Genomic DNA, 22793 nt, shown 5'->3' with positions numbered 1-22793 from the left:
AATATCGAATTGTACAATTTAATGGTCAATGAAAACATAGCTGGTGAGATAAGTTTAACTTAACAGGCTTTGACAAATATAAATATTGTTCAGTAGCATAATTCCAGTTTAACAAGACTGGAATATAAACCCAATTTTGCTAAATCAAATCAGATTAAAGAAAAAGCCATAGATGAATATTGGAAGTGCCACTGAACAAATGGTTATGGATTTCCTGTCTTAAGAATCTGCGAGTCTTTAGATGATACGATTTGTACTCGAAGCTGAAACTGTTCACAGGAGCTACACACATCTATCAAACCCTTAAGAAGCAGCACCAGATGAGACAAAGACGACTTAATGAGTTAAACATGAACACAGGGACATATGGGCTGCAACAGTCAGCCAACACAATGGGATGATAATGAAATCTGGGATTACCCGTCATTTATTTGGGATTTCAGCCCACAGGAGGAGAATGGTGGTGGGGATATATTAAGGGTTAGTGTGTGTAAGTGTGTGTTGTAGCTTTGCAGAGCTTTAGGAGGTCCTACATGTGAAGCCCGATGCCAAAGATCAAGCAGATGGCGATTATGAAGATTGATGGAAATGAGGTTGCTACTCATTTATTATGACGAGGCGACCAGAAGCAGCTTTGTCTCAAACAGTGACTTACTGTACAGAATCTGATCTGGAGGAGGACCTCGCTTGGAAACATGGAGTAATTTCTGATACAAACATAAAAAGGCAAGAAAACTCCAAGTTCTTTAACCAACTAAGAATGTGTTGTTCTGACAAACTCATCAGTTTCCACACTGCTACTACAGTGAAAACCCAGGAATAATGTGCAGAGGTACCAAGATCCTCTCAAGGCTTGGTTTTCTTTGAAACCCATCATTTCAGTTTTGATCTCCAACCAACAGGTTTCTGTCCATGTTCTGTCAAAGCAGTGCGTTAAAGAGAAGACGAGACGTCTGTAGTTATGCAGGTAAAGTCAGCAGCCAGCGCTGTGCATCCATCAGTCTGATAAAGCTAGTATGACCATGTTATTTGTGAACAGAAAAGCATCCAAATGCCCCAAACTCTGTGCTTTTTGTGATCATTTAAACATCGTGGTGGCCTCATTTCAACCAGCTGACTAACGGTGTGCAGAAACAGGTGGGTACAGGGCAGCGCTGCATTACTCTAATGAAATGTTTATTACATTTAAAAGTACAAATTGTGCAACACATTTTGATGTTAAAGGTGTAACTTTAGAACTGACCCATTTGAAATTGGGTGGCAATTAATCATTTTAATAAATGCAATATTCTGAACATTAATCAGATAAATAAAAATGTACATTGTGCTGATTTTGTCATTGTAATGGAAAATTTGATAATGTACTCCTCACCCCTCTTGTGCTTTAGATTGTGTCTGCATGATCTTATCATGAGATTGGTCAAGCTGCTCTCCTATAGACTTCCACAGTGTGACGCAATAGCAGAGAATGTCTGTGATCCAGGAGACAATCGGCGTGATACTTCATCAACCCAGAACTGAGACTGCATTTCATACATTAAGTAACAACCTCCGTTTCTTAACAATAGACAAATGGCCAGGCCATCAGGTTTGGGCTCCACAGAATTGTTGGTACATCAACAACAATCAGGGATTCACACCTATTGTCCAATCAAGTCTCTCTTCTCTGACCAGACTCTATAAAAGAAAGCAGGATCCACTGTTTTCCACAACAGTCATTTAACCACTAAAATATTTTTTTTTAATCAGAAATGCGCAAATGTTTGATTTAATTCTTAAATACGTTTTTTTTTGCCTAAAATGCAATGACATAGCATTCTTTTATTGAAATAACCATCAACTTTATTAGTAACTGAATAATAGTCAGTTAAAAAAAAAAAAAGAGTCTTTACTCAAAAAATTGCCTTTTTTGAGTACAGACTCAAAAAAGGCAATTTTGTGAAAGTGTAACACTCTGTAGCACTTTGAGATTTTTGTTAATGAAAAGTGCATTATAAATTAAATTGATCATTATTATTATTACTCAGCAGTAATGAATAAGAAAAACCCACCAAAATATACATTTTGCACTAAAGATAAAAAGCAACTGCACTGATGTTAAGTCAAGCAGAAAGGGGTGAGCTTTTCACATGTTGATGCCAGAGGCATTTCTTTAGCTACAGATGCATCATTTGCTACAAAATGGTGAAGAGTTCACTGAAGGAATGCTGTGTTGATGCAATTTAAAAACAAAATGGCCTTCCCTATCACCATTTAAAAAGATGGAATCGATTTCTTTATTTTGATATTTTAATACAATTGTTATTCTGGATAAGATAAGTTTAAATGAAAAATATACAGAATGTGCCTTTTTTATCCCATTGACCGTCGGAAATAATCTATAGAATACTTTATTAATCATTAGTTGCAGGCCTTTTGACAAGTTCAGAAGAATGAACAAACCTGTTCCATGTAGACACAAACAGGCCACCAAAAACAGGATTTCTGTACATTTCCAGTCTCAAACTTCCATAGAATTCAATGAATCAAAGAAATACAGAAATCAGCTTTTGATTTGTGGCAGATCGTTTCCCAGTGGTCAGACTTTAAATATGCAGTCTGCAAAAAATAAAAAATAAAAACTGAAAGGAGGAAGGTTGATGGATGGACTGAGACGAAGCATAAATGAAAGGTGGGATGATGGACAGACAGGAGAAGGAATAATAATCCGTTTGGATGGACGAATGAGGGACAGACGTCTGGGTGGTTCAATGACAGACAGATTAGTAAGTGAACATCAGAACAAACTTTCAGACGAGTCTCGTAGGTTAGTGTCCTGCAACATCTAGATGTGTCCCAGCAGAACATAATGACCAAATTCACATTCAATATGTGACACTAACCAGGAAGGCTGAGACTCTAGATTATAATGCATGTCTAGTATTTCCCTGAAGACAATCTCTTTGAAGGAAGCACCTGTCGATCCTTACTTCATCCTCTTTCCTCCAACAGGAAACGAGGATTGTCACACAACAGTACTTCATCCATTTAAAACAGCCCAACTTCATTGTTCTGGAGCCATAAGTGCAGCCGCAGGAAGAAACATACCAGCCACTGTGGGCTTTGATCCAAAAAAACAAAAAACATCTTCCATGATTACAATTCCAGAATGCACATTATCATAGAACAGCTCAGCAGAGACTGGCAACAGATTAAACATGCACTAGTAAACTACTGATCCTCTTACCCATTTATTTTTTGCCAGGGATAAATATGTACACGCTTCAGACAGCGGCTCAGACTCAACAGAAGCAAGTAAAGACGTGTCAGAACCAAACAGCGAGGAAGCCGTTGGATAACGGAGACGACAGGGAAATATGGATGGAAATTGGGTTTAAACAGAGCATTCTTTCTTTAAACGTCAGTCATTTTCAGTGTTTAGTCAGTTAGTTAGGAAGTCAAGTCGCAGATTTTTTGGAATAAAACCAGATAAACCCCTTCAAAAGCTCCAGAACTGTTCCAAACTCATCGAATGTTCCATTTTGTGTGGACACAAAGTAACACGTTGAGACAAACGCGTCTCAATATCATGGTAAACACAACGCAAACTTTAGCTTAGCTTTCGACTCTTCCTCAGTATTCCAGATGCTACAAGTCTCCACGAGGTTTCCTCGCGAGGAAACTTTCACACAGGCGAAAATTCCATCATCTTCCCAACCGTATCCTTTTCAATCGAAAAGAGTAAAATAAACTCACCAGCAGCACCGTGAACTAGCAGTATGTCGCTTAGAACCTCCGCGTCACAGTTGGTAGTGGATGCTCGTTTGCCTCACTGTAAGTTTTCGGTTGGAGCTTCAATTATAGAGAGTTACTCACATTCTCCCCTCTGTTGCTCCAGCTGTGTATTTAATGGATAGCGCTGTTCGAAACAGCCAATCAGAGCGCAGAGACTGACTGTGGGCGGGACCTCTGCCCTACCTGAGCGTCGTTTTAATTGGATGATAGAAACCCATTCGCATCAATGAAATCCATTCAGCTCTTGTGCTATGCCGCAAGATCAACGTGAGACAATTAAATAAATAATATAGATAATTATGCAAGTAAAAATATACAAAACAAGCCAGTTTATGTGCTCGACCCACGTTTCTTTTATACGTGACACTAATTTTATCCGGACACCTATTACGAGGTTAGTAATAAATAAATAAATAAATAAATAAATATAGAGAAACATATTTTTATTTGTCCTTAATTTTTAAAAAAGAAGAAAAAAACCAACAGAGAAATTAGGTCTCCAAAAGTGTTAGAAATAGAAAACTCTTGCTAAAACCTGTCTGCTCTGTACCATAAAAGTCAGTGGGCGGAGCTAACACGGTTATTGGGGACTATGCAGTTAAACTGCTGCGCAGGCCAACCAACTACATGATAGGAGTTATAAGAGTTAAAACTAAGTAATAAAAAAAATCAAAATGGCTGTCGCTCACATTAAAGGTCATGATAATTAAACTTTTTTATTATGTTTGTCGCATTACATCAGTCATACACACATACTATTATTCATTCTCTACTTGTGAGTGTTGCTTTTAGTCAAACTCTTTTTCTACACTGATCACCTTGACTTTCAGCAGGACTCTTTATTGCTACAGAGGCACAAACTGTGTCATGTAAAATGAACTGCTGTTCTACTTGAAGTAAACAGAGGGGAGGTTGGTTCTATTCACATCAAACTCTTGTGTTCATGACTGTTTTGTCCTGAAGGGAAGAAGTAGGTCAGACTTGAGTTTCAGTTGCACCCTTGCTATTGTGAGTCTGTGGCAACCTGAAACATGGTGGTAGTAGTGTGATGGTCTGGTTGCTGCTTTGCTACTTGAAGGCTTGGACAACTTTCACCTATATTTATCCAACAAATACCTGTTCAAAAAGATGTGATTCACATTATGTCACATAAAAACTCTTCAGAAACTACAAAGAAATCATGAATTCGGTCTGAAAAACACCAAGGAAGTGTTGGATTAGATTAAAAGAGACAAAGAAAATACTTTATTAGTCAAAGTCAATGAACTGATGTAGAGGCTGATGGCTGAGGACAGGAAGGATCTCCTGTAGCAGTTTGTATTACAGCGAATCTGAACAAGCTTGTGACTGAAGACAGGTTGTCGTTGGTCTCACAAAGAAGATGCTAAGGTTTAATTTTCTTGATGTCATGTTCTTCTTTGTATGTTTTTAAACATGCACAGTGATATTTGCTTCAGTGTTATATAGAAACTTTCTTTTATTTATTTATTGTTTTTGATAAGTAAATGCTGATGAATGTGATGGGACAACTTTTTTATATAGGAAAATCTGGTATAACATGTTTCACTTCTGTAGCTTGAAGGGGGGGGAGTGGTTAAAAACAAAAAATCTAATATGAAATATGGAATAATATGGAACAGTGTCATAAAATTATTCATTCTGTTATATGAAAAGGATGATAATGTTGGAAAATGTATTATTTCCTAACAGTGAACAGTATGTAAATGGGAAATTAAATGTTCTCAATAAATGTGAAAATTGAAACAAAAGTGCCATCTACTGGACTCAATGGATATGCAAATTTACTGTACGTCAAAAATATTTTTGTGTGTGTGTGTGTGTGTAAGTTTTCTAGTTTAAGTTAGTTATATAAAATATCTACAGAACAGATGTAACACTGAGGCTTTGTTCTCTTTACTATATATATAAAAAAATCAGCACAAAACAGTTATGTGAATTATTTTTATATATAACACGTCTATTAAAGTTTAATTCAACACTCGTTGACATAAAGTCCTGATCTAACTTCAGAAGTACAACGACAGAAGGCCAAACAACGAGATCCCATCAAAACAGAGAACAAAATAGTACACAGAATAACTTCCATCTGCGCGCGAGAGGATCCCTCGCGGCCACCTGCTGCCTCCTCCAACCGGATTCCCAGCATGCACTTCGCTCCAGCCGTGACAGTATCAAGTTTAAAAATCTCCCAACTGATCTGTCCAAGTACAATGTGTTCCTGAGGCAATAGTCCATGACACGAAGTGGAAGCTGTCGGCCAGAAGATGGCGCTGTTTACCAGCAGGTAGGTGAGCGTCGACGCTCAGGAGTGAGGCTCTGGAGGCAGAGGGGGGTGTAGGATGCAGTTCGGACCGTTTGTGTCTGGGTGTTTGGGGGACAACTTGGGCTTTCTGCCCCCTCCATTTGCACCATATGCCAGACCTGACTGTCACTTCAGATGAGAACCTCTGCAGTGATGGTACAACCGTCTGAGATGCGTTCAAGTGCTCACTAACAGCAACTGGACAGCATTTGTTGCCCCTTGATCGGAGCATCAGAGGAAAAAGGAGTTCATCTTCACACTCATTTCTAATACCTACTATACAAATGGAGTATAATTATGAATATTATGCTTAAATTAAAACAAATGATGATTTGTACTGGCTGCACAGTGGTGCAGTTGTTGCCTTGCAACAAGAAGGTTCTGGGTTTGATTCCTGACCCCACTAAGGGGTTGGGAGGGGTGAAAGCAAATGGATGGATGGATTTGTACTACCCTTGATTAGAACTAGTTTCTAAGTTTTACTTCACAAACAAAACAAATGCTTTATGAAATTGTTATTGGGCACAAAGAAGGCATCAAGATACACCTCATCAGAACTGATAACGTTTTCCATTATACACTTTAAAGTCCAGATAAGATAGCATTAAAATACTTTTTTATCCGGCTCATAAAGTGCAGCTTTATGAGCCGGATCACATCTGAGGCGGTGTGAATGCCAAAACAAGCATTGAACTCACATTTTTGTGTTTTGATAAGAATACTAAAGGTTTAACAAATCATGAACTGGCTTTTGAAGAATTTGGCGGGTGATGGAAACATCTAGTTCATAGCTTACTTCTCTGAAAATGGCAGTTTTCTAGCAAGACCCCACCTTAGGCAGTCTAAATAAAATTTGAATAAAAAACATTAAAATTTTACTTTAGATGCCTACAGAGACATAATAAGCGTAGAATATTTTATTACGTGATTTATTTTTCTAATAATTAACGGCTAAAGTGGTCAGGAGTCAATAATAGTGGTGCACCGATTGCAGTTTTTTGCCGATCTTTAAAAGTGCTGACCTGTCAATTGCGATTTTGGCAGAATGTTTTGTCTGAAAAGTCACCACATTGGCAACAGAGGGGTGATTACTGAAGACATGAGCTAGTAGGTGATTGTTGAACACATTTTTTTGGTGTTTTCAAATATATTAAAGCCTTTGCTGATAATAAACAGTGTGTAAAAGAATCACTAAGCAGTACATTATTTAATCAAGGTTTGACTTGGCAAAATAAAAGCATTTTCCAAGCTTGCCCCATCTAAGGTGGTGTAAATGCCAAATATAAATTTCCTTGTCATGTCTTTTCACAAACAGGGAACACATTGGAAATCATAAACTATGCTTTAAAAAATGTAGATAGTATAACATATTCCCAGGTTTAACCAGTCAACATACTCTAGATTTTAAACAGCTGACCGCATCACTGTTTTAATAAACAGCCGTTTACTATAATTCCATATCAGATGCTAACATGATTGGTGTCGTGCCACAGGTACCTCTAGGGCCTGCATTACATATTGATTACTACCTATAATTAGCCAAACATCCAATAAGACTGTTACCAACAAAACAGTGTTATCGCTCCACAGCTGTAAACAAACCCGCAGCTAACTCGCCTGGTAGTACAAACGGATACCTTGGGGGATTTTAGCATACATTTTAAACAGTTTCGCGTTTACCTTATGTATATAAGATATCACAGTTTAATACTAAGCAGCTAATAAATAAAAAAGTACTTCTTAGTCGCTAACAGACTGTTGTAACCTTTTTAGCAACATTAGCGATGATGTTAAGGGATTGGAATTTAACACGCTCGAGAGCGACGCCACTATAGCTAGCTTCCAAACGATTAACTATCAAGAACAGTTATTTCCTCAATGCAGTGGGTGCATTCGCTAAAAATAGAAGAAAACAGACGATATCCTTCTCCTTAGTGTGAGGTTTCAACGAGTAATTGGATTAACACGGATATCTGAGAGCACTGCGGTTGTTATTTTGCTAACATTCACCAAGCTAGCTAGCTAGCGCGAGAGCGTGTCCGTTAGCCCAGAAATGGAATTGCAGAGTGGGGAGCCCAAAGAGGCGCGAGGTGAACTCCGGCGCGCCGCAGTTTAACGGCGAAAATAGCATACTTTTAAAAACCGCACGAGGACGACAAGCACTTTTTTGAGTTGTATGGTGTCAATTCCTCAAAATGGGGTCTGCTAACGTGCGTCTCCGCCATTTTGTGACAGGTTTTTCATTGAGCAAAGGGGTACGTGTAATGGTTGAATGTAACCCCATCAAGAAGATATCCGCTCGCTTGGCAGTTGCTGCGAGAAGGGATCGGGAGCAATTTTCAACCGTCCCCCTCGTGAGATAAAGTCGTTTTGAGGTGGTCACTAAGGGGTAGTGGCAGTTTACCACTACCGCTGACAAGTATGCAGCAACAGATTTCAGAAAGGAAAATAATATATCTGAGCTTGACAAAAACAAAAAAATATATAACCTTACATAAGACTATTTATATAAATATGCCAAATAATTCCGATTTTCAGAAAATATCCAGCCTCAACAAAAAATGTGATAAGTAATAATAAAAAAATATGATTAGTGTTACATTTTAAAGCGAAATATTTGTATTGGAGACAGGACTATACTTAAGCAGGGGCAGCAGGCTGGGGCAGGCAAAGTTTTGGGGCCCCAAAATTAACTTACATTTTTATTTATTTATTTTTATTATTGAATTAATGCTTTAGAAACACAGTATTTTATACATTTCTAGAATGAAAGTAAAAGATTGTATGAAATTGATAGAATTTAATTTCAATAGTTACCATTTAAAAACAATTATGCCATACTCTTTCTTCTTTCTACCATAACTCATGACATATAGCTTGACAAATCTTTCAGCAAGTTTTATTGCTGCGTTACATCTGTACTAATGAGTGAGATTTTTGAAGTTACCATTTGGACACTCACCTGAAGTAATAGTTCTTAATGGAAAAGATGGGGATCACTAAACTGGGTTTAGTGACAACAGTCACCCCTAACTAGCTAAAATCCATAAACACTCTAGTTCCTTATGATAATGCTTATAATGCCTATTTGAATAGTACAAACACCAAAAATACCTTAATATGCATTACTTCATACAGCGGAAAAAGTTGTCCCTACCGTAGAAGCTGGCTAACATTTATAGTCTTCTTTATTTGGGCTGATATAGCCAATAACCACTGAGGAAAACAAATGGTCCTCCTGGATGGGCTGGTTTGCAAGCGCCAGAGCAATAATCTGCCAAGTAGCATTGCATGTAAATACTTTAGCTTCCCCATCTGAATGTTTGTCAAATATTCTTAATATTCTCGACAGAAAAATAGGTGAATATTCTGCAAATAATTAGAATATACCTACAAATAATTCCATATACACAAGGACCTTTTTTAAAGAAAGGAAATCAATGCAAAAATTGTTCCCAAAAAATATATTTTTATGTGGGCAAGGCTTAAAGACCTTGATGTTACAGTGTACCTCATTGGATTGTAACAAGATCTTGTGATACTGAAGCATCACAGTGTCTCATTTAGAAGCCCCAAATATGTGTTTTCTGATTGACAACCTGTTGTGCCTACAGTTGAATCACTTATTTTGAAGTAAGGTGGGAACTAGTTGACAACTTAGGCTGCGTTAGGCTTCTCAGTTAGATAACTGACAGTAGTTTTTGCGTGAGCACTGAAATAGCCTTTTAAATAGTTCATACTCTGTAGAAAAAAAAGAAACAGTGACAAACAATATGGGCATGACTTGTAAGCACTGTGTAAATACTACAATTAGTTAACCACTAGGTTAGCATTCAAAACTTCTGATTTAATGAGTCTGGACTGTATTTAATCTATATAATCTGTCTATAGTTCCAAATCTAAAATCTACTGTTTAAACCAGAGTTGGATTCTTTAAAAACAGCAATGTTGGAAAGGTATTGTTTTAACTTTCCAACAATTTTGTGATTTGAAAAACCTCTAATTATGAAGACAAAAAAAAAGAATTCTTAATATTACCCAAAATATAAAATCTTATCTTTATTGTAAACATAATATTATTTATTGTCTTTAAGCTGGGTGAAATGCTGCAGTCCTATGTAACTTTTAATCAAGTATAATTTATCTGCATAAAATAAACTTGTGTTGATAGGGCATCAAAGCTAACTCCACCCATGGGGCCCATATTCTCCTGAATTTGGCCCTCACTGGAGATAAGCAGTGTCTAATAACCGGACTGAAGATTTAAAATGAACGCCAAAGCTATTAACTGTGTATCAGAATACTTTTTAAACTCGGCTTTAGTTCAACATGGAAGTAATTTTACCCCTAAAATACTAAATATTCAGCGTCTAATTCAAATGATTACGAAGCTGTAGTAATTAAATTAGTACCATCCCCATCCCCCCACGGGACACTTCCAAGAACCTTCTGACCCGTTTTCTGAGAGAGGAATTGTCAGACTGTCCCTAAAAAAGAAAACAGTCTCTATTGTTTCAGCAGTCACTGTGCCCGTGCATTGAAATAGTACCGCCACAGGCCACAGAGGGCGCTGCGTGGCAGGCCGGGCTCCGCGGCCTTCACATCTTTTTGTCTGAGAACTGGGTCCTCTGCCGCTCTACAGTGTGTGCGATAGCCTCGGAGCTGCGTCCGTAGCACACTGTCAAACCACTCCAAACGAACACAGCCGCGACCAAAAGCACTAATTGAGCACCTTCAGCCATGGCGCTTCTAATCTATCGGTAAATCGGCCGTGTTTTGGACTGCTCGAGGGAACTTAGTCCGAGCTTGTATCGGGTTTGCTCTCTGTGTGCATCAGTCTTTATTAGCGAGCTGCCGCTCTCCTTGCTACCAGCTATTTCTTTAACTTTTTAAACACTCGGCTCGGCGAATGACTGAGCGCCGGCGGAGTATGGGATCCTTGGTGTCTTAGGAAGCGACTGAAGTGGGGTTCGAGCGTTTTTGCGTGCAAAAACTATGGCAAATTCGACGGGGAAAAATCTCCTAGATCAGCGAAGGAAAGGACAGGCTTTCCTGGACGAGCTGCGGCAATTTCACCAAAGCAGAGGGTGAGATTGGGGCGCCTTTATTCGCAAGAAATACAACTTTAAATTCAAATTGCACAAACATGTGAGTTACCCAGAAGTGTTATTTAAGCATGTGTCAATTTATTTCATGTGTTATCTCAACAGATCGCCGTTCAAGAAGATTCCTATCGTGGGTGGGAAAGAGCTGGATCTGAATGCTCTCTATATCAGAGTCGTCTCTTTAGGTGGATTCGCTAAGGTGAGTGGGAACCTAAAGTGTTATTTGCCCACACTGGACTGCTGGCTGGACCGCTTCAGAACTCCGCGCGGATAACCCGGGACAAGTGTAACCCCCCCACGTACCCCCTAGAAAGACGTTAGTGGGTCGATGTTGGCCTTGTGCTAGTTTGCCATGTATCTCTATGCAATGTGGTGGCTTGTGTTGTTGTGTGGTTTGAATCGAGGAGTCCCACTGCTCGCGGAGTCAGAGTGCAGTTGGAGCGACTCGAAATTAGCGGGCACGTTCACCATCGATTATCGGCACGGAGCCCGGCCTGGGGGTGGGGGGGAGCACCGCGCGGGGACACGGCGCGTCGCTCCCGGCTTTTACACACAGTTTACACCGGGAGGAGGAGGGGGAAGCCTGAATTCTGCTTCTCGCCATAGCCATCTTTCTTCGGCTTCACGGCTGGGCTCAGACTGTAGGCCTCAGTCAGAGGGCCCCATGTCGGTGGATACAGTAAACGCTCTCGACACTTTACTCCAAAGACCAAACGACTCGCCGCTAGCAAATGCGTTTGGAACCGGACCGAGACAGCTCATTGGACAGTTTGGCCTCGAGCGGTTTTTACTTCAAAATAGGGAAAAGTCAAAGTTAGCTTGTTAGCAACATAGCTAACTAGCTTCAACTGTAACGTTTATGTCCCAAATAGATTCGGGCGGTTTAAATTATCTATAATCAACCAAAATGTACATTTTTGCATTACTTAACAAAAGACACTTTAGACTAAGCAACCCTAAGCTTCTTATTGGATTTATTTAGTTTTAGTTTGCTCGACGAAGTTTGAGAAAGTTATTGATAAACGATGCTGATATTGGCAGGAGCTGCTGCTTTCAGTGTAACCGCTCTTTCTTTGAGGTCTTCCCTTTTTTTCTTTTATTTTTTCTCTAACCAACTCCTCTTTTTTTCTTCTTCTTCAATTTTTAGGTGTCTGACAAAAACCAATGGGCAGAACTTGGAGAAGAGTTTAATTTCCCGAGGAGTTGCTCCAACGCAGCATTCGCTTTAAGACAGTACTACCTACGGTAAGCGGGACCGCCGAGCTGCTCTCCTCCCCGGGTTCAGGTAGCATGTGCGGAATGTTTACAAATGTAAAGATGCGAGCAGCATGATGCAGCCTGCTTGCAAGCAGCACTCGTGACTCACTCCGAGACTTAAGTTGTATTTTTAACTAATATTTCTGAGCATGTTTGGAGTACATTTGTTAGATGTCACTTGCAGTCTTTCGGTTCAGGCAGCTGTTTGGAGTGGAAGTGGAGCAGCTGGCATTTGTGGTTCTGTTGCAACGATTGTTCCCACCCCTGCCACCTGCCCACCAGAGATTGCACCTGTGTAGCCATTCATAATTATTGTACAGCCAACTGGTTGTGGAAGAAAGGAGGCCCTCTTGTTTGTGTGCTGTCAACAAGTGGCACCTAGTTGGAAGTAATTGGATTAAAGTTGGAGGTGTTTGCATGGCAGTATTATAACTTTTTTTTTCTTTTTTTGCTGTAAGAAGATAATATTTTGATTTAATCTCTATTTGGAAGCTCTCTAGTATCAGTTTGCTCGTCTGCCTCTAGATCAGACCGCAGTTTAAAGATTTGGTGGTATTATGATACATTAATAGTGCATTCCTCATCTGTTATTGACACTCTGTGACCTTTGGCATTTTGGGCAGATTCTCCTGGAGTGAGAAACCATCAAACAGCATGCAAATTGTGAATTTGTCACACTTAAGGCATTCTAAGCAGTCCTCATCTATACTAAAACTGTGATGATGATATATTTCTGCAGCCCTATGTTCAGTTCTTAAAATAGTTCATACATTTGGCTCACGGAAACCACAAAATGTGTAACTCATTCAGGTTTCATGTGACGGATCAACACAAAGTTGCACATAATTTAAAAGGAAGAAAAATAATGCACGTTGTTATGTTACTGGGCGTTGACTGGGCCAGTCTGATGTGAAGTTTCATCCATGTTGCTGATAGAAGTAGATTTAATTACCTGTTTAAAAAAAAAAGAACATGCTGATGCTGCTCTGATGCTCCACTGCCAGTGTAGTTATTCTGCTGTTTGTCTTCTATTGGAATGGGAGTTGAGGAAGCGTGCCCGGCGCTGACACAGGCGGAGCGTGTTTGTTTCTACCGGAACCTGATGTTTGCTAACATCAGGTTAACCCTGATCATCCGGTCTGATGCCCACCTGCAACCGCTGTCCAGCTGTGCGTCAGGCAGATGACGACGGACGAAAACTGCGTTTTTCGGTTTGCCGACAGAGTAGAGGAACGACCATCTGTTGGCCAAAGATTTTCCCGTCGCGAATGAATCGGACCGTCTCCGGTCAACACTTCCCACTCAGCGGTTCGGAGTGCCAAAGCTCCCGCTGCTGCCTTACTCGACATCCGAATGCAGCTCTGGAATAAGCGAGCGCTCATCACCAGGAACACTTTTTTTTCCCCCGCTCACACTCGCTTGGAGTCGTTTCAACTGAATCGAAACCCTCCGGCCCCTTTATAGGACTGGGAGAGGGGGGGGGGGAGGTGTGCATGTTAAAAGAGAGACGTTTCAGATGAGGGACTGAGAATGTCATTAATCTGTAAATCAGGAAATTCACTGTTTGGAAGGCGATTTACCAGTTGTTGCGTTTTTCTTCCCTCCTTTTATTACCCCTTCAAAGCATCAGCATCTGACCTATATTTCCTGTGTATTCCGCATTATTTAATTCTCTACACAAGCCGTTGTTTCCTATTATTTGCACACACACACACACACACAAACAAAAAAAAAAATGCGTCCGTTGCAGTAAGTTGCGAGAGAGAAGAAAGGCTCCTGGTGTTCTTGGCGTTTCCTCCGAGCTGCAGAGCGTTGTACCCAAGTCAGGTGACTAGAAGCGCCGGTTTAACCTCCGTTTGCCCTCATGGCCTCTGAGTCAGTGACATCTAGGAAGTTTCAGTTGAGATGCAGCTCATTGAAGGTTCAGTTTGTGCATTTGGTTTTATTCTGGTACGAGTTGTGCACTTAGCTCGAGAGTCTATTTCTTAGGATTTGAATGCTTTTGTTATTTCTGGCAAAGTTTCAGGGATTTATCGGTGACGGGGATTTTCAACCAACTGCTTTGTGGCAGTGCATGTTTTGACAGTTAAACTCTGCAGGATGCACCTTTTGAGATTCACATGATTGTGTAAAACTCTGATAACTTTACTGTCTTCCCACATAAATTGAATCAAAGATGATTTAATTCCTGTTGCTGCTGCCGCCAACTGTAAAATAATTAAACATGCACTGAGCTGAGATGTTGTGGCTAATACTGATTTTTGGTTTTCTTTAATGCTTGGGGCTATGTATAAGACGAACAATGTGTTCCTTGATAGAGTAGTTTTTAAATCCTTTGCACAGTGAGGGAATTAAAGATTATTTCTATTTATGTGTCAAAGCACATGTTTAACATTTGTAACTTTAAAAAAACAAATCAATCTCAGATAAGTAGATGTTCCTTTCTGATAATTCTAGAATAAAATCAACAAGAGTTTCCAATGTTTATATGACTAGTTGAACATATTTGACTAAATAAGTTCTATTTTTCCTAATGATCTCAAAGAAGTAGTTTGATGCGTACAAACTCAGAAGTACCTCAGCTGTATACTGTATTGTTTTTTGCTTTTGAAGGTCGCCCTTTTTTTTTTTTTTCTTCCTTTATCTGTGCAATGCATGCTGGGCCGTAGATCACAGTGGACGCCAGCCTATGGAAAACACACAAGAAGTCAAGGTCATGGAGTCTGACGAGAGTCTGGTTGAGAGAAACTACCTCAAAGTTTTCTTGTGACATTATACACAAGATATCTGGAGCAAGCAAACATGACGCTTGTGAGCTACTGTTTGCTAGAGCTAACCATCGTTAGCAGGGAGCTAACCATCGTTAACAGAGAGCTTGCACCGTTAGCAGGAAGCTTCCGCCATTAGCAGGGAGTTACTGCCGTTAGCACGGAGCTACCAGCTGCTAGCAGGGAGCTTCTGCCGTTAGCGGGGAGCTAATGTAAAATCGAAACAAATCGGAAGACAATGAATGAATGCTTGAAGTGACACTGAAGCATATTTAAGACTTTGTAGTGCACTATTCTAATAATTTGAGTAAATGTTTTGATCTAATGCTAACTGTTAACAGCTTGTTAGAAACTGAAGCTCTTTGCAGCATAAGTGTTCCTTCTCAGTTAGCATTTTCAAGCAGCAGCAGCACAAACACCAGCTTTTTCGTCCGCCTTTTTCCTCATCATCTGTTTGGTCCTAATCCTTCTCATTTCCCCTTGTCAAGTCTTCAGTGTCTTTTGTTTCAACGGGACACAGGTTCAAATTCAAAGAGCTGAATGTTTCTACTTGCGTAAAGATTTTTATTTTTTAAGGGCTTATTGGACAGAATATTGTTCTTTTTCCTGCTGTGTTGTTTATAGAATGACTAAAATATAAGGAGTCCATGTTAACTTAATTTGCAGGGCTCTGATATTTATCTTGCAGTTGGCTGCTTATCAAAAATTCCAAGCTTTTAGTTTTAATTCGGTTTAATTAAAAATCATACTTTAATTATCCCAAAAGAAATAAAATATCACAATATTAATATCTGTATCTGCCCAGATATTGAAAAGAAAAATCTGGATCTGGTATCTGTGTCCTTCAAGGTTGGATCAAAGTGGTGTAATTCTATGCTTTATTATTTATTGTACATTATGTTCATAATTACTAATGGCACTTTGTTACAGTTTTTTTTTTATGTTTAACCAAAGTACTCAACTTATTGTTTTTGTCAGTTTCAGTTTCTTTATTTTCTATTGGCCTTTGTACTCCTAACTGGACTGACTGGACAAATTGAAGTTATGTTGTTTTTCCATGTTTGACTGAGCCTGTGATGATACTGGTGTATTTAAGTGCGCTCTACTGGTACAGATTTATCAAATAAATTTGTAGTCGAGTACATTTATGTCTGCGTTTAAAAAAAACAACAAAAAAAACCCTTAACATTTTAAGTGAATTCAGCTCCGTTTTTCTGTATCTGCTGATGCTAAACCTCATATTTATGTCAGAAGTGAAAAAAGTGGACCAGAGAGTCCCTGATTTAGTGTGAAGGAGTCTTGTTGGAGAGAGGAGTGTGTGAGGAACCAGAAAATCCAGCGCTGAACTTCAACCTCCTGGATGAGTTCAGTGTGTGTGGATTTTCACACGGCCTGCTGCGGTTTCCCCGCTTCTTGTTTCTGCTGCTGGATTCTCCTGCTCATCTGGAGCAGCCTTTAGATCTGCCTTCCTTCAGCTGTGTTTTTTTTTTTTTTTTTTTTTTTTTTTTTGCTCCTAGCTAAGGCTGCAGAGCTGTTCAGTTGGTGACTATTTTCTGTTGTTTTTATTTTGTGACAGATGTGCTTCCCTTTTCCTCCTCCTCACAGACTGTAAAGCAAACTTGTTATCGGCGATAAAATCTGAAGGCTCTGGAGACTTGGTGTTTTTGGTCCGTCTGTAATTCGACCTGCCCTCTAGCAGTGTGGGCCACCACTGATAGCCTAATCTTCTTCTCTCAGCTTCCTCGCTAACAAGCAGATGGGCAGATCTGCCTAATGCCTGACAGCGCAGCTACAATCTGGCTCCAGCACTTTATGATATTAAGGATGCGTTCCGTGTCGGTCCTAGGTGTTGATTTTGGTCGTCTTTCGCGCGCGTTGCCCTTTCCAACCCTGTCTGCTCAGTATTTATACAGCAACATAATATTGTTAAGCCCACACAAGGTAAATATGCCCAAATGTACACCTGAGTTCACTGATCCCATCAAGATCAGATGCTTGTTGTACCACACAACTGTTTGTTTAGAACCAGACGGAGTAGAAATGTCAGGCCTGAAAACGACCCTCTGATGCTGGTACTCAGCACAGATATGACCAATAATAATAGGCATAATTCATGTTCCTTCCAATGCATAGAATCATCTTTCTCCAATGGGACAGCAGCAGAATATTATTTTTACACTCTCACAATTTCATTGAAAATTAATTTTTGTGTCAAAACGATTAATAATTTCTGCTCTAATCTACCGGTGTGCAGAGGATCCGCATCAGGGATCACGATTACTTTTGAAATCGGTTATTCTATCGATTAATCGGATACAAAATTTTCACATTCTGCAGATATTTGATTTATCGACGTCAGCATTCAGAAATACTCAAGATGGAAATAACCAATTAAATTCCTTTTTAAATATGAAAATAAACATTTTATTGGAACGCTGTAGCATTGTATGCAACAGTGTAGCATTCCTTTAGTGAACGTATGGTCATTTTGTTGCACAGGAAGCATCTGCAGCTGAAATAAAAAGTTTTGGCATCAACATGTGAAAAGCTTCACCTTTGCTGCCTGACTTGATATCAATAGAATAGGACTGATCTGTTATTTACTTTTTTTTGGATTAACAGATTAAAAGTTGAATTGCAAAATGTGCCATTCTTTTTTTTTTTTTTTTTTTTTTTTTTTTAAGAATTTGAACCTGGTGAAGCCAAAACTTAGCCACTTGAGATGTTTCTGGGTAAATCATAATTACAGACATTTTTTTAAATATTAGGTGTAAGATGTATATATATATTTGTATAGTTTAGGCTTAATTACTGCTGAGTGTCCTTTTAGCAAATTGGCATTTTTGAGTGCATACTCCAGTTAACGATTATTCAATTACTAAATTAGTTAATAATTATTTAAAAAAAAAAAACCCACAATAATCCTCTTGATCTACTCCAGTCTGTTTTGCAAGGCAGAATCACAAATAGACATCAACAAGTCACATTTATTACATTTTAAGTTTTATCCTATGCTTCAATTTATTTACTCCATGTGCCCTCTGTCTTTTTGTTTTTATGGAACGATCTTCCTGCAGACAGCCTCCTCCGTTGATGACAACTTTGCATTTCCATCCAGACGTTTTTAGCCATTTTTGGCTAAGTTTTGTCGCTATTTAGTGAAGAATCATAAAAAATGTCCTTTTTTTGCTTACTGTCAGATGAGCGATCCTGTATAAAATAAAAAAACGGATAGTCTTCGAACTGGCATTATTATGCTATTATCAATATATTTCTTGAAAATGGTTTCAAAACAACGTTATTGTTTGTTGTAGTAATTTCTGGGGCAGTTTATGATCCGGTTGAACATATTGTCACAGGCCTACATGCCACAATAAGTTTTTCATAAAAGAATTTTGAATCCAACAGAAATGTAAGATTATACCTAATATACTAATTTAATAAATTAGCATATTGTTGAAAAGTCCATTTATTTCGGGAACTTTATCACAAAGTTAAACACGTTTTGTAGATTAATTATACACAGAAGGATGTTTGAAAGGCCATATCTGTTAATTATGATGATTTTTCCACTTACAGGTAATGAAAACAGGACATTTAAAATTAGAACATTACCTCAGACAATTAAAAAAAAACACACTTGATTCAGAGATGAGGGCTTAATGAAAAGTAGGCTTAGTACCTGCTGAAATAATACTTATAATCTGGGGAAAAAGAGAATATGACTGCATCACTGGATGTCCTTTACCTTTAAATAAAACTTCAAACTCCTTTTTCGTCTCTTTATTTATTTAAGTACACCAAGATTGAAAACTCTGACTTTATTTTCCATCCACAAATACATCAACAACCTGGATGTTCTTGAATGTACTTTTTGTTTTGAGTTTAGGGGGGATAAATTGGACCGATATTAATATTGCTGCTAGGGTTGATGGCTGATATCAGTCTGTTCATATTATATCTATATATCTCTGTATCTTTTTCTATTTCTATCTATTTTTGTCTGTCTCCATGTATCCATATCTACTGGGCTAATGCTGAAATATCGTGCATTCTTTGAAAAATTGTATAATTGTGGTTAATTTTGTTACATGTAGCTGTCTGATTTAAACTGTAAGGTTCCCCCCAGAAAACTTGCTAAGCCCTGTGGTTGGGCTCTAGGGCAGTCATTCATCCAGCAGTCTATTGTGTTTTTGAGTTAAATTTTTTTTAAAGTTGACAGAAAATTTGAAAATATGACTTGATATATTATGTTATTAAAAGATTGGAAGATTAATACCTGAATACCAACTATAAAGTCTTAAAAAATGCAAACATTTTAAAGAGACGTAAAAAAAAAAAAAAAAATTCAATGCTTATCCTGGTGGGGGCACAAGTAAAGCTTGGTGGCCCGCCAGGCTTATAATGCACTGGGGGAAACCCTGTGCTGAGCGCTTGTTATTGTCTGCAGAAGAGAAATTGTAATGTTGAAAATTGGGATTCAGCATTGAATGAAAAGCAGAAATCGGTCAAGGCCGGTGCATTCCTGCTCGGTTCAAAGCATCAAAAATCATCCTGTTTTGTTGTCTGTGTTTAAAAAGAGTGCAGAAAATGTTTGAGACTTTAATCACTAGTTTTTTACTTTTTCTACCTAAAAACTTTTGTTCCTCCATGACTTCCAGCAGCATCAGCTCATTTTCAGAAAACTGTTACAATTCTGCTCTTTCTATGCACCTTTCACTCCTCTCATCTACTCCACGTTTCACACAGTGCGCTGCAGATTGTCTGGAATTCTCATGGCAAGACATGAGAAAACCACCATTGGGACGATTTGTCCAACTTTTCCTGTGAGATCAGGGTTTTGCTCTGGAAACTGTTCCCAGGTGAACACAGAGTTCCTGTCTCTTCACTTGATAAGCAACATGGTTACTGTCAGCAGGACAGTTCAGACTTTGAGAGGTTTAACTTTTTTTTTTGTTCACTTTAGAAACCAAATTCAGCAGAGAATATGCATTTCTTTGAGGACTTTTCCTCCATATCACGTCACAAGTACATTCAGCTATCTGTAATGTTGCATATGAAGTCCCCAGAAGATAACAGTTTTATTTGACATTAATGCAAAAAAAAATAAAAAGTAACAGAAAATGAAACTCCCTCAAGGGATCAGTAACTTTGTTCCACTTTTTCATGTTCATTGTAGAAGTCCAAAAACATGGATGTTGTGTTGGTTGCTCAGTCTAATCTGCATGACTTTGTGACTGTTTGGTTATTAATTAGGGCTGTATAATTATATCAATTCTACGATATGTATCGATATTTTCCACCCTCGGAAGGTATCGATTTTTTCATCTGCGAGTGTCGATATGTTAAACTATAGGGGTCCATAGGCTTTTAGCGTCTTTTTAACATGTCTGGTTTGTGACAGCGTAGCAGCAAGACTCCGCCTCTCCCAGTCTCACTTTCAACTTGAGCTTAAAGTGCACATTATAAACTACACACCAGTTTTTAAATTGTGTTAATAGGCCAAGTAAAACCGGAGTTATGCTAAAATTAGTAAACCATATTTTTCCGGCTTTTCCGGTTATGTGAAAGGGAATGAGCTTCCAAACGTAAAAAACGGAACGGAGTAGCGGCGCGAACGGAGCAGTGGCAAAAGCAGCGAGATTGCGAAATTAACGCAAAGTTCGACTGCTGCCATCCACTTCGTGATTTGTTGTTAACTTAGTGGTTTCTGTTCTGTATATAAAGGATTACCTGAAGAATGAATACGCAGCACATGGGTTGATAACATCCGAAGCGGGTGCGCAGCATGCAGCGATGCCTTGTTTTGAGCTGGAAAACGAAGAGGGGAAACCCGCAGCCGGAATCCGCAGCGCAGTGAGGATTTCCATGATGACGATGGCGGATCGATCATTCTTTTTATCAACTGACAAAGAGTATCAGAGACTGAGAGTACGATGAGATCCTGGCAGTCTGAGAGGCAGATACTTATCCAAGCAGGGGAATGGCGGCGCTGCGCAGCTGCACGGAGTCGACCACTACGGGGTGAGGCAGAGCCACTACCCCAGCAGCTAGTAGTAAACAGCTTACAGCCACGGCTAACTCCAGGAGCCAAGGTAGAAAAGCCTTTTCCCTATAGTCCAAAAGACTTTTTTACTCCAAAATGCAGCCACAGTATGTCCAAAAGAAAAACATGAGTGCAATCATTTGCATATTGAGAGTCTACAGAGGCTGATGATCTCCTCACTCAGCTCCTGGATCACTGTTGAAACTTTGAGTTTCATGTCAAATCCACATGAATTAAATGACAGAAACTAATTTTCTCACTGCATCTTTGATTTATTTTGTCTAGCTGTAGACTGCTAGACTCTGTCCAATTAGAGTCAGGTATTGTGTAGTTGGTGCTTTTAATCAGTTTTCAGTTGATTAAATCCAAGTCTATGAAACACAAAATGTCACTAAAATCACTCTGTCCTTCTAAAATCTTTGAGAAAATCGTAAAAGTGCATTGAATCATAGCAAAATGTATCGTTTGCCAAATATCGTGATACATATCGTATCGTGGTCAGAATATCATATTGTATTGTATCATGAGATATTGCATTGCTACACCCCTATTATTAATCCATCTCTTGTCTGTGCTGTCCATAATCTGACCTTTATGGAAGAGTGGCAGCATCATACTGGGGTGATAAATTGATTTGATCACTTTAGGTTTTTGAATTTTTTGGAAATGTTTTTTCGTCACCCATGCACCCCTTTGGTTTCCACAGTTCAGAGTGATGTTTGGGCGGCCATGTTGTTTGACCAGCATGTTTTCCAGCTTCTATTTATCTGGACTTTTTGGATACATTTGTCAAAGCTTTAGAACTCTAGAAGCGTTTTTTTTTTGTTTGTTTGTTTTTTTCTCATTAGAATGCTTTTCTGTTAATTTTAAAGTATTTTTCTGGTCTTGCTTGTTCATTCTACTAATATTACGACTTTTATTCTTGGAATTCAACTACAAAATCTCAGAGCTCTATCTAATCTCTAAGGATGCACCAATCCAATTTTTTCACTTCTAATACCAATATCTGAGGTTTAGTATCAGTCGATGCTGATGGAGAAAAACAGATGAATTGATTTTTTTTTTAAAAATTCTTTAAAAACAGACACAAATGTACTGAAATACAATGTATTTGATAACTCTGCACACCTAAATACACCACGAGCTTCGCAAGCTTCGCCAAACACATAAAAACAACTTTAATTTGTTCAGTCAGTGCAGTTGGGAGTAGAACAGCTGATGTAGAATACATTTAGAATAGCTACATTTCCATTGACCATATAATTGTGCAAATTGGAACTGTGAACATTAATTTGTCTAATGGCAACATCGAGTTAGAAAAAACAATTTTTTTTATTTAAAAGTTGATAGGTGGGTTTTTCAGCCTTATCAAAATTGGTTTATTTCACAGAACTTTAACAAACTTTTTTCCCATCAAACGAGTCACACGATCACCAACCAGATGATACTATTGGTGAAAAAGACGACAACAGGAAGTGTTAGGATGATGATGGTGTGGCATGTTTCTTATTGACTTATTG

General features: G+C 38.8%; 1 protein-coding gene across 3 annotated transcripts in view; it reads left to right on the top strand.

Moving 5' to 3' along the window:
- Positions 1–10669: 10669 nt before the first annotated feature.
- arid2 (AT-rich interactive domain 2) overlaps positions 10670–22793 on the top strand; it is a 33438-nt gene continuing 21314 nt past the window's right edge. For 2 of the 3 annotated variants that reach the window (XM_016681524.1, XM_007571615.2), the window contains exons 1-3: positions 10670–11184; positions 11308–11401; positions 12350–12447. In XM_016681524.1, the coding sequence (XP_016537010.1) occupies positions 11093–11184; positions 11308–11401; positions 12350–12447 (284 nt within the window). In that variant the 5' untranslated portion in view covers positions 10670–11092. Of the gene's footprint in view, positions 11185–11307; positions 11402–11541; positions 12261–12349; positions 12448–22793 lie in introns of those variants that run through there. The other variant, XM_016681525.1, reaches the window with a different exon arrangement.

The sequence above is a fragment of the Poecilia formosa genome, unplaced genomic scaffold (genome assembly GCF_000485575.1).
Source record: "Poecilia formosa unplaced genomic scaffold, Poecilia_formosa-5.1.2 Scaffold284, whole genome shotgun sequence".
NCBI classification, from domain to species: Eukaryota; Metazoa; Chordata; class Actinopteri; order Cyprinodontiformes; family Poeciliidae; genus Poecilia; species Poecilia formosa.
This window is presented reverse-complemented; position numbering and strand designations above follow the sequence as displayed.